A 25,201-nucleotide genomic window follows, 5' to 3' on the forward strand; every position below is an offset into this window, starting at 1 on the left:
GGTATTTGTTATTAATAGAACAGAAAGACTGATTGGGTTTTGTTCTGCAGACAACACGTATCTTTAATTTCAGTGTCAGCAGAAACACATATTGTGCTGGCAAACAACAGCTTTAGTTACAAAACAGCTAGTGTACCAATAAAAGCGGTTCTTGGGCTGCTTTAAAAATGAGTACAGACGTGCTGTTTCTTGGCCATGCTTTATAGCAATCAATTAAGAACAAAATACCTTTTTCAAGTACACAAAAGCCATTAAACACACAATATAAGTAAAAAAAGGATTCAGTTTGAACACGTGGACAGGTGTGGCTTTTTAAAAGATTAGTTGCCCCTCCTCTGAGGTGTTTCAATCTCTACAAAGCAAGCACATTCTACACATTTTAAAAGATAACCAACTTTGAAAGAATCCTGATCCTGTTGGCCTCATTTCAGCAGCTTGCTTACAGCATTCTTCTGAAGGTTCCATACACAGCTTTGCAAGTTGTTCCCCAGTGCCCTCTGAGTAGGCAGATCTGCAAACCCAGCTCAATAAGACTGATTAAAAACAGATGAAATGTGCTTTGAGCTTTAATAAAATGTGTCTTAATAGAATGAATTAGTTTGCAAAGGTTTTTATGATTCTTCTGACTCGATTTGACTAGAATACCAGTAGTCAGCGGCATTAGACAAAAATGCTATTAGAATTTAACTGAGTGCAGATCAGCCTTCCTCGTCACTGCTGCGTTACCTGGTACAGCACCTCTCAATCGCAGGAGGCTACGATCAAAATTGATTCGCAAACACTGAGAACTTGCACTAAGAGCATCACTGTAGCTGACCTGATGATCAAACACCAGCTTTGGCCCTCCATCCGCCGCAGTGTCTTCACTTAGTAACATCCATGTGTTTGTGTCAATGTCATAGCGATAGAAGTCACTTTTCAGAGATTTGCTGTTCCTCACGGAGGAATCCAGATAGCGTCCCAGCGTGTAGATCTGCCTTCGCTGAATGTCAATGCACATCTTGTGACAAGATCTGGCACTAGGACCACTCTAATAAAGAAAATGACCACAAAAACAAAGAGAACGATGCATTTAATATTGCTTCAGGTAGGTCATTGCACACTCACTAAAGACAAGTAAGTACTATCAGCAACTGGAAATCCTTTGAGAATTCAAGAAAATGTGCTTGTAATCAGAGAAATGCAGGATTAATAGAGAAATATGTATATAACGGGACATTCCATAACTTCTTTGTCCTCTGAAAAGACCCCAGCGAAAACCTCAACACATTTTTTACAACAAACTTATGACTTGAAGTCTTTTTGTAAGATTCCTTAGAAAACAGACTGTTTCCTCCAGAAGTGACTCTCGGAGGCGCGTGAAAGCTACTTGATCTTTTAAAATAAGAGAACTTGATGCACATGAGAGGCAAATTAAGATGTTGCAGCCTATAAATAACTACATAGGAAGAAGATTAAGAAGTGCTCTATTACAAGAGCTTCTGTTTTATTAATAGGCTGTTTTCTAACAGATCACAACCAGACACTCCCACAAGCAATCATATCCCGTAATGGGTCTTTGAAGGTAACAAAAGCACTCCCTTGCCCTTCACAAATAGATATGGCCATTCCAATCGCCAACTACCAGAAAGTTTCCCACGGTAAGCAAAACTGCCGTGAGTTATGATCTTCAAGAGAAACACAGAGGCCCCTGTCAAATTATTATGTGCTTATCCATCCAGGAGTGCTCAACTAACATCATAGAGTAACTTATTCAATGACATTACCACGATGCTACATAGTACTGGGCAGTATCCTTTCTGCTTCCCAAATCTAATTTTAAGAGCCTTCATACACTCATCTTGAAGCATGAGAGTGATATTCCTGTACTCCAAAACAACAGAAATCAAGATGTGCAAAGCCTTATTTGCAAAAGATCAGGCAAAAGAAAAAGAAAAAACTGGCATCATGTTTATAGATAAATTATGTGGTTCATTTGGCCTTAGTTTGTATAATTTTGGCACTTCATAAACGAGGATGCCAGAACAAGGCTGGCTAGCTAACTTTGAGAGCCTGGAAACCAACATGAAAACTGGTAAGATTTCAAGTGACAAAAAAAAGGTAAGATGTACAAAAGACCGAAGTATGAAAGACAAAAAAAAAAAAATCTATTCAAATCTATCGAAAAATAAAGATGATACAATTAGGCAAAGAGGTAACATAAGTCACCATTTATTAGAAGACAAAGAAAAGTAGTCATGACCCACCAAATAATCAGCACGATATTTGCTCCATGTGCTACCAAATCCCACCTTTACAGAAAACAAATCTTCATATTTGTACCATTTCATGTAAAAAACTATACTGAAATTATTACTGAAACTTAAAATACACTGTTGGAATACATTTCACTAAGTTGGATAAAATATGAAAGGAAACATTACATTTTTGTAGTCAAAACTTTACTACTCATGTTACAGAATTCAGTTTCTTGATTAAAGAGCAGTTACAGCAAACTGTTTACAGTAACTCAAAACAACAATCTGAAGAGGTGAACAGAATTGTTCGTATTTTGTAAATATGAAGCATTATGTTAGCAATGATTACAGCTTTGAGGATTAGTTACTTCATGGTAATTAAGATCATTTTCTTTTCTGAAAAAAATACTGATGGAAGTGAAACATTAGCATAAAATCCCGAAATGCAGCAAAAGTTCATTCATTGCCTTTGGTCACATGGAAGAAGCTGACAGAGAAGGAGGCAACACACTTTGTCTTGTTCCTAGAAAATACAAACCAGTATCTTCCAAAGGACCCTGTTCCAAACACAAAGGGTAGTTTCTTAGCATGATAAGTACCGATTTGAGTATTCCCAAAGGTTGCCCCTGATTCGTAAGAAAGTAACCCCAGCAGACAAAATCCACCTCTACTTATGCAGCTGGGACACTTAACGATATGCCACCATTCCCCTGCCAAAGAGCACATACTTGCCTTGGCACAGCTGTCATTTACACGAAATGTTAAGACCTCCCTGTGCTTCCTGACTCTCCCCTCTTTGTCAGGTCATTGCAGTTTTTTAATTGAACCTGCTCATTTCAGTATCTTCCCCCACTCCTTCACCTCTCTATGCTCTATGGGTTAAAGCAGATCCTACCAAGTTTGCTCAAATAATGTCTTTGGTACGTCCAATTTAGCAGTTTCCAGACCTGCCTTGCCTTGAAGAGCCACATCGTCAACTGGAATTTGAGTACAGACACGAGGCTGAGACACTCAGCACCTACAATACCAGTTTCAAGCCATTGGCATCAGCAGCACAGGTACTACACTGGCTAAGTATACAACATACAAATTTCAAATCCTAAGACTATGTTAAAATGGGAAAAGAATTCAGGAAAAATATCTTCTTTCTGGAATTATATACTGGTCACGTCTCACACAGCAATACCTGCCTTTTTAAAGAGCTACTAACGGTGTTAAGTTTGACCACTTTATCTCTACAGACCACAAGCACAAACTTCATCACCTCAAGTTCACTTCAGAACTTTAACTTCACCAATTCACAGAACCTGCCATAGCACAGACTCTCTTTCAATACAGAAAACTTCACCCAATTCATAATCTTTTCTCAAAGAAAACTGCAGTTATTCCTGCATATCACTTACAAGATCACATGGAATCTGCCAAAAGTTTCCAATTTAGTCTCCATGTTTACGAATATGGGTAAATAACTCCATTAAACAGTGGTACACATTGGTTTGACATTTGAGGCAGAAGAGGAGAAAGGCCTAAATCCCTGTGCGCTTGAGCGCTACTCAATTGGACTACAGAAGTCATTGTAGTATGTATATACTTCAAAGGGGGACACAAAGTCCATTTACAAAGACAGATATGGGCAGGCACTGAAAAACGAATAAAACACTTGAAGGCACATGTGGTTAAGTGAATCAAGAGCCCGTGGGCGGTTGTGAATGTTCATCCAAAGACGTGTACTTCATGCGGTTACAATAGCAAGCCTGTTGTTCAGACAAAGAACGTGCTGCCACAACTTGTCATGGAGAAAGTGACCCACCAAATTCAAACGGCAAAGAGTTTGTTGATTCCAGAAGCGTTCAAAGAACTTGACCTCTTAGAAGCAACAAGCGAGAAAAATTGACCATAATAGACATGACTCTTTTTAACCTACAGCTGAAGAGATCAAATATGGTTAGAGAGCAGAACAACCTTTTGTCCCCTCCTGCCAGGACGCAGGCTGTTGACGATCCATGAGTTAATGTCCTAAGGTGACTGGATCTCACTACACATCTCAACACACTTACTCGAATCTGTGCCTTATCACCAAAGATAAGCTACAGACACACAAAAAGTATCTATTGTACTTGCTACTCCTCTAAACATACTAACTGCCGTTCCCAAACGTATCTGCAGCTAAGACAGTTTCACCTGCCCACTGATAACCAGAAAAGAAGATTAAACAAGCCCAAGTCTTCTTGAGCAGAGCAGAAGGCAAATAATAGTTTTGACCAGTTTGCATTGATCTTCTCCTGTGGTTATCTGAAGTCACAACAAATCAATGCAGGACTTCTCATTAAGTGCTTGTTCTTTAGATCTAGTTTCATTGAACTGTCTTCAAAGTTGTTAGCATGTGGGATCTACATTTTTGCAGATGAAGCTTCAACAACTGATTGACTGATTTAGTAGAGGTATTACCTCCAAAACGGAGCGCATCTTAGTTAAAACAGACTCTAGTAAGTCACATCCAGCAACAGCGCCCAAACAATCTGAACAAACACCGGCTTTGGAGACTCTTTCCAATTCTCATCGGGAAGGTCCTGGCACGCACACTGCAGAAACCACACGTGAAAGAAGCTTGTGACTAGGCTAAGTTCTTATTCAGATGGCAAGCAACGTGTTACGCTGCTTTGGCCAGCCCCTCCGCTCATGCCAAGGCCGCGGTGGCAATAGTAAAGCATTAGCATATCACATTTCTAACCTACAGGACACCAAACAATACCAAAGATTACTAAGCATGGGCACCGCTCGGTTTCTGTGGAACTCAATAAGTGCCCACAAGGAGCTAAGACGAACCTGAACAAAATGGCTCTCTGCCACCCAGCACCACCGTACAATTAGCACAGCATAATAACAGCTAAACCAGATTAAACAGTATGTGCCACGGCCCCGTTTTAAAGCGCTACAAAATACCAAGCTCCTATGCCCTACTCTAACATCTTTCCTCAAGCAGGCTGGTCTTGATGCAACTCCTCCGGTCTCTAAAATACAGACAAACGCCCTGATGAGGGTGGGATGGCAGGGGAAGGAAGAGAGTACGTATAGCTAGGAGTACCTAAGACAGGCTTTCAATCCTTTAAGTGCCCAGGAGCGACCAAGGCTAAATAGGATTTTTTTTGTTTCATCAGCGCTACACGAAATTCAATTGTGCAACGCCAAGTGAATACACAGTATACTTTATGAAAAGCCTTCTCAACATGCTAAGCCACTTTATAAAATCTAATTAGAGCTTTCTTCATTTAACTTGCAAATGCTGAAAGCAATTATCCCACTTAAGGACTAACTTACAAAACGTTTTCAAAAAGCAACACAACAGCACCAAGAGACAACACTGCCTCCTTAGAATAATTGATTTGTTCCTATACAGGAGAGAAAGGACTGGGACTCAACTCCTTAGGGTAGGGTCTGCTCAAGTAACTATTTATGCCAGAATCAGCATGCATCATCTTAGCAACAGCATCCTGGCATGCTCCGCTAAGGCACAAACATGATAGCTTTCATTTTTTGTTTTGTATTTAAATAAATGTCCTACGAACCCGCCTTAATGCGAACAGGACTGCAGGAAGCCAGTTCCCCTCCCCATCCCACCTCCCAAACAAAAACTGGGGGAGCTTGGCTTCTTTGGGTTATCATAACCTTTTGCAAATAAAGGTGTTTCAGTTGCAAGAAAATCTGTTTTATTCAGATTGATCCAGATGAAAAACCTCAGGAGCAAGCCTGGACCCTGTTCAAGAGTCAGGGAAATAAAAACAAAGAACAGCTGACTAATTCTCCCTTCTTGGTGCTGTAATGGAATGTGAACACTGCCTCCAGTATAAAGTTCAAAAATAAGCGTCATGAGGTAAATGCTCTTGTCCTAAAGCAAACTAGGACGAGGACATAAAAAGACACAAACAACCTACTTTGTTTCCAGTTCTGAGAGCAGGCTGTCATGCAACAAATAGGCCCTCCTGCCTACACACAACTGCAGAGATTAATTGCTCACATTTCCCAGTTCCAGAGTATAATCCATTTCCCCCTCCGCCCCACCCCCCCAAAAAAGGGAAAGTTCTCCACAATCCTGAAAATGAAAGGAAATGCATATTATTCTTGGCGTTCATTCAGGTCTATATGCTTTTTAAGATTAGAGACTGTTAGTGATTTATCAATGCCAGGCTTCAGCTAATGCGTAGTCCCAAAATGTTAATCTAAGCTGTAGCTCAAAACGATTTGTTTTACTGTAGATGAGTACTAAATTCAGCAAAAGAAACAACTACAGCCAAGGGATCCCAGCTACTTTTTCCTACTCTGTACGATGGCAGAAATCAGTGCTTCAGGCGTCATTTGACATCCAAGACTTGACAGATCTAGCACTAGACTTAAAAACCTTTGAATGCCACATGGGGTAGACGTAGCAAGGACTAAACTGGGATCTCAAATGTTTCTAGGAGCACGAGATGGGAGTCTAGCTCCAAAAAAAAAAAAATATTCTGGATGCTGAATGTACACTCCACTCATTCAATTACTCTGCGAGTTTGCTTAAGTAAAAGCTTGAAGCAGCATACAAAGCTAACAGTCACACTAGGTCAGCAGCCACACATTTCCACTCTAAGATATTCTTGCCACTATTTATGGAAGATAACAGATATTCCAACTTACTTTTACAGCTGCTGTACCAGCTATAAAGAATATGCTTTGAGAGTATACCAGTTAAAGATGTTCTGCCAACAAATATTTTGGGAAGTCTATTAAATAGATCAGAACCTGGCTAAGCATCACGACGCTTTAAACTCCCCCAGGACCAGTACTGCAAAGCCATGGGTCTACACAATTTTTCACACAAAACAGTTCAATGCCTCACGACAAATATTAGGTTCAGATATCAAAAAATTTCTGACAAGTATTTGCAAATAATGGACTATTAAGTCTGGCCACAGCTAGGACAAGGAAGATATCCTTCGGTCAGGCAGCTGACATAGTATTTGAGGTATGGTTAATCTGCTTACAAGTACCCTCCTATAGCAATGCAACTAAACAGATTTAGTTGCAAAGGCCTGTCTGGGCATCTGACTCAGACATGATGAAGCAGATTAAAGTCAGAGGCAGCTTTGAGCACACGGTTTTGATTCACCTCTTTAAGGTGGGAAAACAAAAAAATTAAACAGGATGAAGCTTTTTTCTTCCTAAAAACAGGCACGTATTTGGGATAGTCCTAATTTCTCAGTCTTGATACTTCACTGCCTCAAGCTGAGCCTTAGACAAAGAGACTTTCCCTGCTTAGACTAGACGTAAAAAATAAATGGCCCAGTGTTGTATTTTTGAAAGACTGTTCAATGAGCTTCTAAGTCAAACAATTAAGCTCAGAGATCGTACGACACGATCCTTATGACAGCAGTGGACTGGATTTGACAACCCATGAGGGGCCCATCCCTTCCAGCCCTATGTAAGACTTGACTCGGACAGTTTGCCCCATCCTTAAGGGATCAGCGCGGGTTCATCACAGCACGGATGAGAACAGACTCAGTGCAGCACATGAACACTGCTATGAAAATGAATAAATGCTTAATGTTCTATTCCCATGAGATTACCCATTAAAAATTAGTCTCCCAGCAGGCCTGCTTGGAGAAGCAACTAATTTCAGAGTATTTTCATAAAAGAATGAACCAGCACGTGACCTATTGGCTTCTGATGAACCCTGATAAACGCACCTCTAAAGAAATAAAGTGCACCCATGAACTTTCCAAAGCACCAATATTCTGCTTTTGACAGCTGTGTTGCATGAGTTTACCTACAGTGCAGAAACAACGTTGGCAACCGATGCCTGCGTTACTGCCAGTGCAGGGAGCCACGTTCCTGGGTCATTTTTGAGCTACGTGCTCTCACTTGGCTTGCTCTCACGCCAAGGTATCATCAAGGCCTTCCAGCAATGCATAACACCATGGAGCTCATGTTGCAGTAAACCAAGGCATCCTATGACCAAGAGAATTTCCAGGCAAGCGAGTGGAAAGGGGAAAAAACTCACAGAGCTTCAAGCACACGAACAGCGCGAAATAATTCTTTCATTTATGTGAAGCAGGTTGCAGGAACACGTATGAAGGTCTTGTCTAGGCTTTAGTTTACGGTCAAAACTAAGTCATCCAGCCTACAGGATTCAGCTTACAAATGCAAACAAGAGAAGCACTGAAGTAATACCCTAGTACAAGACAACCTTGAAGCAAAAGGACATCAATACTGCGCTATTTCTAACAGGCGCAATTTACCTGCAAACCAAGTGCTACTCACACGGATGAGATGTGAATAAAATCGTAGCTTCTGAAATTTTAACAAGTAAATTGTTGCTTTGGTACACATCAACTGCTCAGCTTTGCTTTCAGTAACACTGATGAAATATAACAGACGACCCACCGCAGAACCAGAGCTTTCACCAGCTCCGAGAGATGGGCCCTCAGGACAACATCCCTCGTGTGCCGAATTTAACCAACCCCGTTAACAATTGCAGGATGTCGAATGAGGTCATTTTTGCATGCATCATAAGTTCACACTGTCCTCTCATTACCAGTAACAATGGCTAGCGAAGGTTCAGCCAAGAGAGATTTTTCCATACATGCAAACTATTCGGCTTCACTACAGTCGCACTTGCAGACCAACAGGCTAGCAGGCTGAAAAAAAAAAATTAACTAGTCATTTATGGAGTGTTTAGCCACAAACATGAAGATCCAAGGCTAGAATTTTTGAAGGGTTTTTTTGGTTGTTTTTTTTTTTTAATTAATTGTCCTTGAAAAGCTGGTAATAGATGAACATGAAATTATGAAGTCTAAATACTTTGACAGCCACGGGCTCTCAGATGTTTCTGAGAAAGCGAAGACAGTCTCAAACAGATGACAAAGGAGTAGTTTGTACTCAGAGGTGTTCGAAAGTCATAAAAGTGGCTGTATAATTTTTCCCCTCAGGCTAACCCATGGCTATGAGATTGCCATCTCAGGGATACAGATACTGAGTACAGTTTAATGCAGGCTTCCTCTGTTAGCTATTATAGCAACATGGCAAGAGAAAAAAATATATATATATCAGAACAGAATATTTTCAGCATTGAAAAAAACAGAACTGTGGAGACTGCCATGCCTTCTTTTGAACTAAGTGACAGATGAGGAAAGATGTAGCTTCTGAATTTTTTGTTTATATCACCCTTCAGCTATTCTCAGAATGTAATTTAGTTATCCAGCTGCAGGAACTGCATCAATTACCACTGGAAGCGCAGCACACAGGTAGCCTCTGCTGTGTCATAGTTTCAGAAACAAAGCACCTTCAGTTTTGCAATAACCTACACAGAGGAAAATCAGCCAAGAAACAGTGCAAGTATTTTCACCGGAGGTCTGGGAAGCACCATGCTAAACCCTTCTCTTCCATATATTAAGAAGAGTAAGCATAACGCATGGCAGCAAGCACACGTGGAGGAGCTTTTAAAAGACAGAGCACTGAAAACAAAGCACGCATGGGGCAATGCGAGGACTAGAACCCAAGATTTCCTGAGTCCCAATATCAATAAAATCTCCATCACATACATGCCCTGGAAAATTCACGATTAAGTCCTATTAAACATACTACACTCTTCCAGGTCTGAGAACTCAACATATCAATGCGCTATCCACTCTGCCAGTATATGCTCTCAAGACAGTCCGAAAAGCTTAAGTCCTAATTACCTCCAAAACCCAGTGGCAGAAATACATTATTAGCAGTAAGGTCCACAAAAACTTACTATACATTCAAGCATGTAATTATCCAGACAAGTTAGCTAAGGATTTGTCTATGATACTACTTGAGAATGCTTCCCCTGTGTTACCATATTAGGATAACTGATATTTCTTCAGGGATTTCTGTATTTGTACAGCTTGAGGAGCATTAACGTAACAGAAGTCTTTCACAGTCTAGCTGAAATAAGAGACTACTCTACTCCCAAGGCAAAGTTGACTGGTGTGTGAAGCTACTTTCACCTTGCTGGCAAGAGAATAAGCTTTCCTTCCACCTTCTACCCCCACATACTCTCCTGCTTCCTTAAAATCCTTTTTCCCCATCCATTAAGTGTGAAATGCAGGGTCCCAGGGACACCAGCTGGCTCTTGTCTTACAGGTGCCTATTTCTGTGTCTTTAAAACCCAAAAGGATATAAATCAGTGCTCCTTATACCAATATCCATCACTTCACTAAATCCTTACCTGAAAATTGTGTAATACTAAGCAGCTGAATAATGTGTCATCTTCCTTGAGATGCATTCACAGCCACCCTAGCGTGTCTCTGGATACTGCCTCATCTGCAATTTACAGGCAACTGGATGATGCAATAACTTCCTAACAAAGTCCTAATAAGTAAAATAAAGCTGCATTCCAGATCTGAGATCGGAGCAGTAAACTCATCATAAGCTAGAGTTCACGTGGTGATTTTTATCGGAACATAAACACCACAAATCAACTATGCGTGATGCATTACCTCAAGGTGTAAACGCAGTTTACAAGCTGCACCCTTTGCAACTGAAGGTTTTATGATGGTTTGGAAATCCACATATAATCTGAAGACTGGCACACACGAACTCCAGGACTGCCAAAGTTTTGCAGCCTTCAGAACACCGTGCATAATGCATTTATTTAAGTATTCCCTTCTCTGTGAGACTGACTTCAATACCAATGTGTGGAGGAAAGGGACCTCCACACACTGAAACATCTGGTGTTAGGAGTAACTGAAGTTTGGCTGGTTTTCTACGCTTTTTTTCATGCTGGAAGCAAGAACTACAGGCACCTAGTGATGGAATTGAATAACTTAAGACCCAGAGCCGTTTTAAAATATCGATCCTCTTTTCTTTAAAAAAAAAATGTCAAAGTTAAAAAAGACAAATAAACAAGGGTTAAGAGGACAGAGCTCCTTAGGCACACAAGGTAGCATAAGCAAATAAGAAGTTACCTTTAAAAGCTGAAAACCTTTTCAAAAAAGTTTATTAAAAAAAAAAGAGGTACTTCTCCCTCAATAGGGTCTTTTTGTTTTAGGCTGCCTCTGTGGAAATCACTGGAGAAGCTAGTCAGGCATATCTGAAAGTCTCTCTCTAACGTTTTGGAGAAAGAGTACTGGCTAGAACATTTTTAAATCATTATGCTACTAAGCAGGGAGGAAAAGAAAACATTAGCATGCGATATTTAGGATCAGCCTAGAATACTTTTCATTTGGTTCACTTCAGCATCTGCCTTCTTTGTCCCTACTTTCGTAGGCATTTACACTATTTAGGAAGTTGGCTCAGAGGTGTATCTGCAGTATCCAAGTTTCTATTGCAGGCTTTTGGGGACAGCTGCTTTCTCCCTATGTGCTTTTGTGGCACCAGGCATCTTGTACAACTGAGCATCTGTACAACTGGAACTACTCAGAAGTAGGACATGGCAGGCTCAGTGTATTAGATCAAGTCCATAAACATCACAGTATTTGAAACAAAAAACCCTCAAGTTACTCAAAGCGTCTTCCAAACTACATCACCATCTGTGGGAAGGAGTCAATATTTGAGACTCGTTCAGTTCCTACACTTAGAACAGCATAGGGTATAATCTTTACATAGATAAGCTTACGTATTTCTGCATCACAACCAAAAAAAAAAAAATCAGTCATAGGTGTCAAACACTTACAAACACATAAAATGCTTGTGTGCTAATATGACATTGGAAGCTTTGTGTAAATTCATCCGTGTCAACAAACGTCAAGAAATGCATGCTGACACTGTAGAAAATCTAACTGGAAATACAACAGCAGACGAAATTCACCCTGGCTCTCACTATTACGAGTTCTGCATTTGTCAGCTTTTACTTTCAGTAACCTGGAAAAGCACTTGGTGTTAGCAGCAAACTGTCACCTTACAATACACAGGTTTTCTACACCATTTTGAACCTACTGAACAGCGGGCACTTTTGACCTACGCTTTCCTTCATTGGGAGAAATGATTTATCCTCTCAACCAGTTAACCCATGACCAGACCTTCACTTCTACCTTTGGCAAGAAATGCTTAAAAACTTTGAGAAACACAGTGTCACCTAAACCTAACCCATTTACACAATTCCACGTCCTTCACAGAACTGCTTTACGAGCAGAATCTTCCTCTAAAAAAGCCCGAATGAGGATGAGTCAACATACCATATTTACAAACGTACTACAGAAGCTACCAATTCATGCAGTAACACTCTGTTTGAAGGGAGATCCTGTATCTCTCCTCATGTCTCTAGGAAATACTGAAACAAGGTACAGGAATACTAGTGACATACAAAATATGCCAACTACCACGATTCTTTATTTTCATTTATCAAATCTCCAGAGGCATCAACATCCTTCAGCATTTTGATGCTATTTAAAAACCCACATAACTATCAATTTACACCAAGCAAAGTCTTTCCTACAGTTCACTTAAACTGTCCTCCTGTACCGAATTTCACTAAATTAGCCTTCAAAAGAGAAAGTTGCTGCTTGGAAACTAGAAATATTAGACACCAAAACATACACATTAAGTTTCTCTATTAATTGACACTGGCCTAGGATCAAAATGCCCAAGGAATGACAAGGTTTATTTTTTCAGAACTATTTATTCCCAATTCCTGAAAAGGTCTACTGATCTACAACCACTAATAAACCCTGGAGACAACAGCATTTGTCAGAACATTCCACTTGGTTCAGGGTAAAACCTCTTAAAGGCTCTTACACTTCACATGTTTTGGCTGTGTCTCATGCCAGCTGATGCAGAGAGCTCTCGCGTACTCGAGCGCTCCAAAGAGGAGAAAGAAGGACGGGAGTTGTAGGTACAGCTGAGAGGTCATGAGCGGCTCCATGGTGCATCTCCTTGGAAGGACGCAGGCTTGGAGGAGGAGGAGGATTTGACACGCACTGCAGAAGCCTTGCAGGATCCATACACTGAAGGGACGGCGGAGAAGCTCTAATTCAGGTTTGTTTGCCCATCAGCAGCTGTGGTACGTACACCAGAGGTTCAGCCCAACACCACAAGCAGGTCCTCTAGACCCCCTTTTTAAGACTGTAAGTGACAAGGTGACCCGCTTAGTGGATGAGGGGAAGGCTGTGGATGTTGTCTACTTGGACTTTAGTAAGGCCTTTGACACAGTCTCCCACAGCATTCTCCTGGAGAAGCCGGCTGCTCACTGCTTGGATGGGTGCACTCTGCGCTGGGTTAAAAACTGGCTGGACGGCTGAGCCCAGAGAGTGGTGGTGAATGGAGTCAAATCCAGTTGGTGGCTGGTCACAAGTGGTGTTCCCCAGGGCTCAGTACTGGGGCCGGTCCTGTTCAACATCTTCATTGATGATCTGGATGAGGGGATGGAGTGCACCCTCAGTCAGTTTGCAGATGACACCAAGTTGGGTGGAAGTGTCGATCTGCTGGAGGGTAGGAAGGCCCTGCAGAGGGACCTGGACAGGCTGGATTGTTGGGCCGGGGCCAACTGTATGAGATTCAACAAGGCTCAGTGCTGGGTCCTGCACTTGGGTCACAACAACCCCATGCAATGCTGCAGGCTGGGGGAGGAGTGGCTGGAGAGCTCCTGGCAGAAAAGGACCTGGGGGTGTTGGCTGACAGCCACCTGAACATGAGCCAGCAGTGTGCTCAGGTGGCCAAGAGGGCCAATGGCATCCTGCCTTGTATCAGGAATGGTGTGGCCAGCAGGACCAGGGAGGTGATCGTGCCCCTGTACTGGGCACTGGTGAGGCCGCCCCTTGAGTACTGTGTTCAGTGTTGGGCCCCTCACTACAAGAAGGACATCGAGGTGCTGGAGCGTGGCCAGAGGAGGGCAACGAAGCTGGTGAAGGGTCTGGAGCACAAGTCTTATGAGGAGTGGCTGAGGGAACTGGGGTTGTTTAGTCTGGAGAAGAGGAGGCTGAGGGGAGACCTTATTGCTCTCTACAACTGCCTGAAAGGAGGTTGTAGCCAGGTGGGGGTCGGTCTCTTCTCCCTAGTAACAAGTGATAGGACGAGAGGAAACGGCCTCAAGCTGCGCCAGGGGAGGTTTAGGTTAGACATTAGGAAAAACTTCTTCACCGAAAGGGCTGTCAAGATTGGCACAGGTTGCCCAGGGAAGTGGCTGAGTCTCCATCCCTGGAGGTATTTAAAGAACGGATAGATATGGTGCTCGAGGACATGGTATAGATGGACTTGGCAGTGCTAGGTTAACGGTTGGACTCGATCTTAAGGGTCTTTTCCAACCTTGACGATTCTATGATCAGCTACTCCAGCAGTGCTGGGAGTATTTTTTCCTGATGTAAAAAGTGCTATGGAAAATTAGCTTTGGTAGTCTAACTGTTAACAACCACAAATGCAACTTCAGGTGAACAAAGAGACATTTCTCCAGCTCACTGGCAAATTTTGAAAAACAGCAGCAGAGTTTACTAAAAAGGTCACACAGCCTTTTCATAACACATTGCAACAGAAGCTACCAGTACCTTTATCCCAAAAGCGTTACTGTGTGTTACCCCTACGGTAACATTGGATAAGATGCAACTTTCACCACATTCCGCTCTTGTCCAAGCTTAATTATTGAGTAGCTAATTTAACCACTGTCACCGATTAATTAGAACAAAGGAGATACACGCAGAACAAGCACAATACAACACAAAACCAAGACTAAGTTCTACTGGAATCTACTCTGAATACTTTTTAAAATTTCATGTCAACAGACATTTCCTTTTAGCAAACTGTTTGTGAACAGTTGATGTCCCTATTAGAGAAACATCTGGAGTCTTTGTTTTTGAATTTACTTCTCAACATTTGAGATTGACCTTTTCATTTCTAAATCAGGTTTTATCCAGATCTCTCTAAGGAAAAAAAGAAAACAAAACACCACACAACACTGCTGGTTTGCAAGTATGGCAGCTGCCAGTTCACTGTACCTCAGTAAGTCACCAGAACCCTGGACTATGCCTCAGCAGGCCTTCTTCTGAACTCCACTGCAGACTATACCAACGCAGAGAGTCCTCCTAGAATATCACTTCTAAAGCCACATGCATTTCTTTGTACTTTTCTCTATTACGTATGTCTCTTCTTCAAAATTCCCCATACGTTCAACTCATTCTCTTTTTTTTTTTTTTTAAATTCCCCTATCTTGCTTCCTCTCAGCCCAAGACCCTTCCCATCTTCCATTTGCATTTCCTGACCTTCCATTGCACCCTGTATTTTTTTTTTCTTCTAAAATCCCTTTGCAGCCACTTTATTGTGTCAACTCATCTCTTCTCCCGTCTCTCCCATGGAGCCATCCTTTGCGTATCCCTTCTTTCTCCCATCCCAGTGTTACTCTGCTGGAGTCAGGCATGAGGAACTTGAAGAGAAAACATATGCTGCTCCTGGCCCTACTGCAGCCTTGCATGCCAGCCAGGCCTCCCAAGCTCTACAGAAGCTCAACTGGATGAGGCAGGATCCCAGCAAGAAAGGAAATTAATCCCTTAAACACCAGAACTACCCACACTGGTTTGTGCAGGAAGAAAACCCAATAATTCCTTTTTGGTAGGAAGGCCCTATTTCACTGCATCCTGAGCTAGACAAATGTACGCACTAAGCAGCTACAAAGCAAGAAAAGTGAAAGGAGGGACAATTAAAACTGTTGTGCCTTCTTTTCTATCGTGTTTCTTCACTTTCCCAACCTCCTTATAAAGGGAGACAAAGGAAAGGAAGGTCTAGCTGTTTATCTTTACCATACAGTCGATAAAAGAGCCGAGTCCCAATTTCCCCTTGGTATTATGTCACACACACCCCTCCTTATCTCAAGGAGGTTACCTGTTGGGTAAACAGGGAGAAAAACAGTAAAACCCAAGGTTCAAGACAAACAGAAGCAACACAAGCCCAGCCTACAGGACTGGACCCTGGAAGACTAAATCTGGCTTCGGTATCCTATCAGTAAACATACAAGCAGCCACGAGCAGTGATTGAAAGGACTATGAGTAGAAAAAACAACCTACAATAACAGTAAAAACAGCTTACAAGAATATAAAATGTAAGGACGATTTTACCTTTATACAGCTATATTATGATAGAAACCAGAATATCACGTTCAGTTTTGTTATTGCTGATTTTATAAAGGATGTTAGCAACGGTAAGTGCATGACACGCACAGAGATTTGAAGGCTATGGGAAGTGCCTTACTGTGAGATTTTTTTTCAGCTCAGGCTGTTTGTCCTACTTGATTACAACCTCTTCACACCTTGCCAGGAAAAAATGGCAATATTAAAGTGTTATTTAATCTGGTATGAAGCTCACAAAATAAATATGACAAGAAACTGGAAAAACACAAATGGAAATGAGACAGCTTTATACTTTTTTCAAATAGTTGGGGAAATCAACTCCTAAATTCACCAAAAAGTGATGAAATCTTAAACTTTTCATACCTTCAAGAAGAGGCTGCATGAATTTCCTGAAGTTATGCTCTGACAAACAAGTAACGAACTCAAAACAATAACCACATGGAACTTTAACGTTTCACAGCATACAGTAAAATGAATTATGGAAGCCAAAGGTCTTGGACTTTTTTTGTTACCTCCTATAACCCAAGCTACTTTCATTTCAGAGGTTTCATATGTCAAATACTGAGCAAAACAGGCCAAGGAAAATGGCTCAAATGAAGACCACGAAAGCTCTCGGGATTGCGCGGCCTCTGGCAGCTACCCATCCTCTAGATTTCTGTCTGTTAGCCGTCCATTTCTACTCACATTTTTGACAGAAGCTGAAAAAATAAATTTGTTTCTGAAGCTCAACACCAGCATCAGGCGTGAAATGTTTATTAGGCAGCCTGGGTGTTCAGTCCTATCAAATTATTTAACTCATGTTCTACTCACTGATTTGATTTTTGGCTGATCAGTCTGCTCTTGAGAAATAAACCTTTCCCCTCCAGTAATCTTAACACTTCAAGTTCACATCCATCTCGCATTTTCCCAATGTAAGCATTTCAAAAGCCTTCAGAACTTGAAGGTCTAAATTTTGTGGCTCTCACTGCACATGATACATCAATACACGCACTTCAGACGCATGGCATTTTTCTGTGCAACAATTCATATATTATTAATATGGACGTTTGCAGAACTTACCTCTTTCTCGGTATCCCTGGATATACAGGTCCACTGGTTTTCCTTCACACTGTATGCCCAGAAGTCAGCCAGATCCTGAGTTCCATCCCAGCCACCAAACAAATAAACAGTTTCTATTAAAAAAAAGGAAGAACATGTTAATTTTATTTTAAAAAGAGAGTGCCTTTAAATGGGCTAGTACCTACAAAATACCTGTGACAAACAGACTATCAGAAGCGAAATTGAAACCAATTCTTACTTAAAGCACTGCTCCTCTTTGAATGGAACCAGTCACCAAGACAAAGAAATGTGGTTTGGTAATGGAAGTTTTTAGGATTGATAGACAGCCAACTCTCGAGAAGTCACTTTCTATTTCTACATTTACATAGGAGGCAATCAAATCCACAGCCTTCTGATTAAAATTCAAGACAGACAAATGAACAATATTTAACATTTTGGATACCGTGCATTTTGGTCTATCAATGACATCTCAGCCTGTACCCCAGTTGGTGCAAGATCTATAGGTTAGAAAGACTTCTGAGATAGCAGCGACAAAGCTTTTCTGTTTAGTTCATCCCTTACAAAGGAAAACTCACTTCAACGATGAAATCCTCTTCAACGGAAACACCTGGCATAAAGCAACTTAGCTGATTCCACAAAAGCAAGCAAGTAGAAGAGTTACAGATTTAAGTGTTTCAGGCTCATCTTTAGAGCCTGTTGCCTTAAACTCACAACCGCTCTGTGCACAGCAAGTTCAAACGCTTCTCAGACTTGCTGATAAAACGAGATGAAGCCTCTGAACATGGGAAGCTTTTAAGGACGAAGTCTCTGTTCTGACATGGATAGATAACTAAGCTGCTCCCATTATAGAAACACCACTATCTGGTCTCAAATGCTAAAAATACTTCATTTTTAGACTGCATTAAAACACAACACAAAGGCAAGTCCAAGAAGAACAAGCCACCGAAGACTTGCAGAGCTTTGAAAAACTCCTTTAAAATCCACAAACCAGTTCTATTATGGAGGTAACGGCTAATTTTTAATCCAAGACCAATTAGAGAGCAGAGTTAGAAGCGCGATTATAAAATGGGAATAGTCCCTGACCCTTACCTACCATCAGGATAGTGGTCATCACCATGGAAAGGTTACCCTGGTTCATTAACTTTAATTACCCTTCCTCCTGGACTCAGGGCTCCCAGTGTTCCCTGCAAAGAGCAGGTCCCTTTGTGCGCATAAATTCTCACAGCTCACAAAACCCACATTACCACAACAGCTTCATTGATAGCTGAGAAAAATAAAAGATTTGGCACCAGCTAAGTATCCTATTGGGGCCTTGCCAAAACGTCATGCCTGCCTGTAAAGGCTTTGTTGTCTCAGATGAAATTTAATAGCAAACCTGAATGAATCTGATGAAAACTCAGATTTTGAAAGTTACCTAAATCAAGCTGACAGAATTAAATGGCATGTAAGCACTGAAAGAGGGGTACAATCATACAGCTAGTGCGAACCGTGAGCATCCCCAGAGTCCGAGAGCAACCGTGATAACACGAGTGCACATGAACAGTGTGCCAAATTTATTTTTCATCTTGATGTTAAACTGTAGCTTGGATGAAAGAAAGGCTCCATCACTATCTAGCTTCAGAATGACTATCATTTTTTAGTCTTATGAGTTATTACAGAACTATATACATATTTTTATAGGAAGTTCTGTATTTTTAAAGGAACATTTCGTAATGCATAAATGCATCTGTTGCTGGTAATGTCAAGAAAATAATTTTTCATAGTTCTTCTGAAGTTTGCAATTGTTCTCCCATGGTATAAGGAAAAATTAGTTGCCTGGGGTTTGGGGTTTCTTTGTTTGGTTTTGGGGGTTTTGTTTGGTTTTGGTTTGGTTTGTTTTTTTTTTTTTAAAAAGTCAAACTTCACTCTGTTCCCCAACCAGTATCACACCTTCTGCTCTATTTGTCAATTCAGATCTTGTGGGGAGGGTTATTTTTTCCACCCTGCATGCAGAGATCCAGCCAGGAGAGACCCAGGTTGCACGCCCAGCACTCCCAGGCGTCGCCACCTAAACAACATATCGGCAAATACTCAAAAGAAGAGGGCAGACACAAAGAAGAGACCACAAACTTCCAGGCAGCAGGAGTAGGGAAGCATGAGGGGAGCACAGCAGTCTCCCATAAATATAATTATTTCTACTTTAGTAGCACTAGGGAACTCAAGGTGCAAGCAGAGCATCTTGCTCTGGCAGAGGGAAGGATTCTTCCTTTCTATCTGAGCAATACGTAAATGCAGCAATATTGATGCTCCCTTATTAAAGCAAGCCTCTGTTCTGCTTTAGGGACAAGCAGAAGAATTTTCACACCTACCTGCAAGGCAACAAGAAAAACATGAAAGTGGTTAAATTTACCCAAAGCTTTCACCAGCTACCTTTTGGAAGTCAAATTTCTCCTCCAGCACCTTATCTCCTCTACATTTATTTTTGAATACAAATTCAACACTTTGAATTAAATATGTTCTGTGAATATTTCTAAACTGCTTGCTCAGTCAAAAATGTTTCTATAGTGTCTGAATTCTTTTCTTCCCTTACTCTCTGGAAGACTAGAAGGTGCCAGAGCATTCCTATAATTATTAGAGAACGTATGTTCCCCAAAATTAACATTTCCTGTCAACCTCTCTATTTTTCAGAAGAGTATGCAAAGCAGCCTTCTCCAATCCCTGTTAAATACCAAAAATCTTGAAGTAGTTTCAGTCTAGGTTCATGTATGTTCTCCAAGTCAGCTTTTCTAACTTCTATTAACTCCATCTTCTCTGTGTGGTGAAATCCTTCGTGGGATTCTGCTACAATGGGTCTTCCTCATCCGATTGGGATGTTACATGGCAAACTGCTAAAGCCAGGCTGACCAAAGATGCTTGGTATGCCTGAGCATCCGTGTTTTTACCTTCTAACAGGCAGAGAGAATACATTCCAATCCTGGTGACATATTTAACACTTTGGTCAAAGAACAGTTCTCCTTAGAATATGAAAGAATTATGGACCTAAAGCACCTCTGCAAGTCATCCGGTCCATCGGTCATCTCCCAAACCCCTCCCAGGAGGGCTACCTTCAGCAACAGACCAGGTTGCACAGGGAAGTATTCAGTTACATTTTTAATATCTCCAAACATGGATATTTAGGACTGTCTGGACCCCTGCTCGAATGACCGATCATCTTCATTATGATTTTTTTTTTCCCTAATATCTAACTGGAATTTCCCTTGCTGCAAGGTGTCCATTGCCCTTCATCCTATCCCCCTGCACCCCCAAAATGAGTCTGGCTCTATCTTCTTCATGCTTTCCCACCAGCTGGTTGAAGACAGCTCTAAGATCCTCCCATGAGCCTTTTCTTCTGCAAGCTGAACAAAACCAGCTCCCTAAGCATCTCCTCATGCACCACGTGCTCCAGCCCCCAGTCACCTTGGCAGCCCTTCCCTGGGCTCACTTTCAGATTGTCACCATCCTTACCGTACCAGAGAGCCCAAACTGGGCACAGTACTCCAGATGTGGCCTCACAAGTACCAAATAGAGGGACATCATCACTCCCCTTAACCTGCTGGCCGTACTTCTGCTAATATGGCCTAGCAGGAGGCTGGCCTTCATCGCTACAAGGACACATTGCTGACGCACGTTCAGCTGCCTACCCACCTTGCAAATCTTCTTTTCATGCAGTCCGTCCCCAGCCTATACTATTGCACACAGCTGTTACATCCCAGGTTCAGGACTCTGGATTTGTCTTGGCTGAACCTCACAAGGCTCTCCCTGAGGCCGTCAGGGTCCCTTTGACTCACAGCCCTATTCTCTAGTTCATCAGCCACTGCCCTCTCCATCTGCTACCAGCCCAAACTTGCCAAGGGTGTATTTGAGAATCTAGAACTAAGAAGGACTCATCTCAGAGGTAAAAAAAATTCAGGCGTAAGATATCTCAAAAGCCTTCTGTGAAAGGACGTCCCTTCCCTATGTAGTAACCATAGATTTAGTTATCTGCAAGCAGCATTGTCCACTTTGTAAGGAGCACTTGGAGCACAACTATAAAGCCAGACCTTAAATTTTCTTCAAGTATCATACCACTCAGTTTTTGAATCACAGTCGTCAGTGTAGATGGTGGCTGGATGTTAAGTTTTTTCAGGCTAGGGCTGGTCTGGGTAGGCATACAGCCATCCTCTCAAATGTGAAAGCACTGTGAAGTTGAGCAACCTCCAGGATTCAGCAGCTGTTTGTGTTTCGGAGCTTAGAAGCCATCTGTGTTTTGTTTTAGAGATCTCTTGATCTTGTACACAAGTCCTGTCTTTAAATATCTTATGGATAGCAATGTTTTCCTCAGGCAAAACAGCATCCTTCATGTCTCCTGCTCTCCCTTCATCTTTTTCATCTTTCCATGCTGCTTTTGAGCCTCAGTTTCCACTGTGTTGCCCACAGATGCTATGGGTACACTGGGGCCACCGCTCTGAATCTCCCACTGTTCCCAACCTACAGATTTGTTCTCACTTATCTAACAGAATGAAGTAAGCAGAATTCCTTCCTATGAAAGGAAAAGCAAAATAATATACAACCAAAATTACAGAGCAGTTTCACTTCAGTGCAAAAGCATAGGTAACACATCAACAAAGACCATTTCACTAATATTTTCCTTCAAAAAATGTTTCACTTGCCAAAGAGAAGAGAAATGCAGACAAAAAAATTGTCCTGGTTGCTTAGCTATTATGTCTAAAACAGGCTTGTCAGAAAACTTCAGAAGGCTTTATCTAAATGAAATAAAAGATGAACGTTTAAACAAACAGGATATATCGCAAAAGATTCTTTTTTTAATAGAATGATTTCTATATAGTCTATTCTATTTCTATATAGCCTATTCTGTTACTAAAATAAATTATATGGCTTTATGGACTACACTGTCATTCACATAAAATTGTGTCTGCTCTATAAAAGCGGAGGAGATCAGTTCCACCTTAACTATGGAATTATAAACCGAATCTCCAAAACACAGTACACATATTCCTCTTAAGTACAGACGTTATTCCCCAAAACTTGAATTAGGAAATTCACTTACCCATTCCTACTTTCTTCCAGAATAAGCATTGGTATTCAAAATGCATGCCATATCTGAATTATAAAAAGGCCTGAGAGGGCATAATCCAAGTTATGTTAATCAAGGTACCAGTGCTAGATGCCTATATCCTTGTCCAAAACTGCATTAGGGCTTCCGAGAACACAGTATTATAATACAAGCCTGAGTTTTACTGCCTCAGTATTTCACCAGGGCCTACATAAATAGAAGTGTAGCTTTTCATGCCTGACATTCAGCGCACTTAACACAGTATGATCTTGTGTAGTTCTGGGGTTGTTGTTTTCACTTTTGGGTTTTAAATCTATGCACCTGGGTTGCGACTACCCAAATACTTCCCCTTCCCTGTAGAAAAGGGCAGAAAACTCTCCAGCCTCCCATATGGGGAGCTACATAAGACATGCACCTTGCACAAAAAAGCAGAAATAACATAAGCCTTCTGTTTTCATTTACAGTCTAAAGCTTTAAAGTACATAACAGTGGTTTCCAACTATAACCAGGAATGCGTCTTCGTAAATGCTTCTGCATATGCATACCAAAAACAACTTCCTAATTCTGCGAGTCAATCCAGTCTGAGTGTCAATGATTACAAGCATGAAAGACATTGTGAGAATCAGTAACTCCCAATTTTTTTTTTTTTTATATAGGAAGGTATCAGGCGGCATTCTCAGTTCTGTATCTCAAAATGCCTGCACTTTCATTTCAAACTGCTTTAAGAGATTTTCAAAGCACAAAGAACACTACACTTATCCTAAGACAGCTGCAGCTGGTATTAAAACTGCGAACATCAGATGGAAACCAGCTACAGCACAAGTTACTGGTTGCCAGCAGAGATGCCAGAATTGCTCTTTCAGTTACTTTCAGCCTAACCTAACTGGAAGATAAAACACACTAAAAGGCAATTTAGACCAAGTTAAACTATATTCTACCTGAAACTTAGAGCATAAACAGAGTCTCAGTGGCTCAACGTACTATCAGTGACTTGAGATCTAGCTCAGCAGCTTACCAACCTCTATCCTAACACTAAGACATGTGCATCCAGCAGGCTCGGTACCATTACAAAACTTATTAAAAATAAACTTACATTTTTGTAGTCAGTAATAACTGGTTAATATTTCCTTGAGGTTAATCAAAAAGCAGAATCGTTTATAGTTCAGTTATAGCTACAGCAGGTCTGGACATCAGAGATTAAAATTTGCTTCCAACACCTATTCTAGGCAATATGAAACTTCAGAATCTCCTTATATGTACGATTTTGGTGTTTCACATCATTTCTAAAAGATTAAAGTTGAAGAAAATATTCATTTTTGAAAAGGACCTCTAACAAGGAGTGCAAAGTGACCTTGTTTTTTTCAGTTGCCGAAGACTTCTGGAAAAAAAAAAAAAAAAAAAACAACTCCTCAACAAGTGTATGGGTGAGGAAGGGAGGATGTCTTTGCAGGACAGATTATGCCGCTGCTCCTTTTTCCATTAACGCTAGATTTGCTCAAGGTTAGCCAGGGAGCTTTACAGCTCCGGTCTGTAAAACACATCCTGACATAACTGGCTAAATTCCCACAGTCTCATTAAACACCACCTATATTCAAAAGGAAAATTCAAGTAATCAGCAACAGCTGTTTTTAAGAATAACAGCACCAATAACTTCCCCTGGCCTGCTCATGAGCCGAATTAAATGGCAAAGCTGATAATCTCAATAATATTTAGCCTTTTACAAGCCTCGGTGGGCCTGGAAGCAAAACTAAGGGCAACTTCCCAAATATCGCACAGTGAAACTTTCTGAAAGTATCCCACCACCACTGGCTAGAGCTGCAGCAAGAAAGGACTAGCACGACAGGGGGAGATCCAGTTCTCCCACACTGGGACTCTACCTCCAGAGGCGCTCCCCAGTCAGCTTTGTGCAAGTTAAAAAAAAAAAAAGATATCAATGCTTTTTACTGCCTCGTTAAAGCGGAGTGAAAACTTAAGTCAAAGGTAGAGATAGTAAGCTTACTAGGACTTAAGAAAACCAACAGGAATGGAAACGAAGACTCACATTACCATGAATATATTATTTTCAGGAGGTCTAAAGGACTATCACTTCCAAGTTGACAAGCCTCATGTTTCTTCAGCGTGCTTGTGAAACAGTCCCTGCCTATTTATTCACCGAGGCCACTAGGGAGCGTTCACAGCTTCTTTTGGAAGCAAACACCAGCAACCCTCCAGCAGCGTTTTATTTTAATGAATCTCAAACCTCTTCCACCAAAAAACAAAAGTTTGCTTTCATATACAAAATAACTTGAGTGCTTCCTCTAGAGTGGTAACTACACCCTGAGTAAAAGCCAAAGATTGCAGCTACTACTGCATTTTTGCTTGTTCACTGTGACTTAGCAAATTACTCTTGAAGGTACTATCCTGTCACATGCTTCAGTTCCCATCCATATGACCACAACAGATACGGCCATGGGAATTTTTTTGCCAACTCCCCCAATGCCATCCTATATTTCTCTCTGCTACTCATACCCCAATCTTGTTTCTCGTTTCCTAAGAACAACCCTTTTACTCATACAAATCATTAACTTAGCAAAGATGCAGGCAGATGCATTCCTTATTTTAGTAAGGAATGACTACCATCGAAATCTGGTTAAATAAAAGCAAGACAAAGATATAGAAAATTATGGAGAACAACAACCACCAGAACTCTTACTTATACCCCCCCCCTTCCTTTTCTCTGCAGGCTCTTTGAAACAGAGACTGAACCATTCTTTAAACTGCTATTTGAAACATTTTTGCAAAAAACGTCTAAC

General features: G+C 41.2%; 1 protein-coding gene across 8 annotated transcripts in view; it reads right to left on the reverse strand.

Moving 5' to 3' along the window:
- MKLN1 (muskelin 1) overlaps positions 1 to 25,201 on the reverse strand; it is a 99,992-nt gene that overhangs the window by 31,734 nt on the left and 43,057 nt on the right. For 7 of the 8 annotated variants that reach the window (XM_087766960.1, XM_087766955.1, XM_087766959.1 and 4 more), the window contains 2 exons: positions 17,339 to 17,451; positions 818 to 1,030 (listed from right to left, as the gene is read on the reverse strand). In XM_087766960.1, the coding sequence (XP_087623086.1) occupies positions 818 to 1,030; positions 17,339 to 17,451 (326 nt within the window). The remainder of the gene's footprint in view (positions 1 to 817; positions 1,031 to 17,338; positions 17,452 to 25,201) is intronic. The other variant, XM_087766956.1, reaches the window with a different exon arrangement.

The sequence above is a fragment of the Nipponia nippon genome, unplaced genomic scaffold, assembly GCF_047370975.1.
Source record: "Nipponia nippon isolate SJK-2023a ecotype South Korea unplaced genomic scaffold, ASM4737097v1 scaffold_3, whole genome shotgun sequence".
NCBI classification, from domain to species: domain Eukaryota; kingdom Metazoa; phylum Chordata; class Aves; order Pelecaniformes; family Threskiornithidae; genus Nipponia; species Nipponia nippon.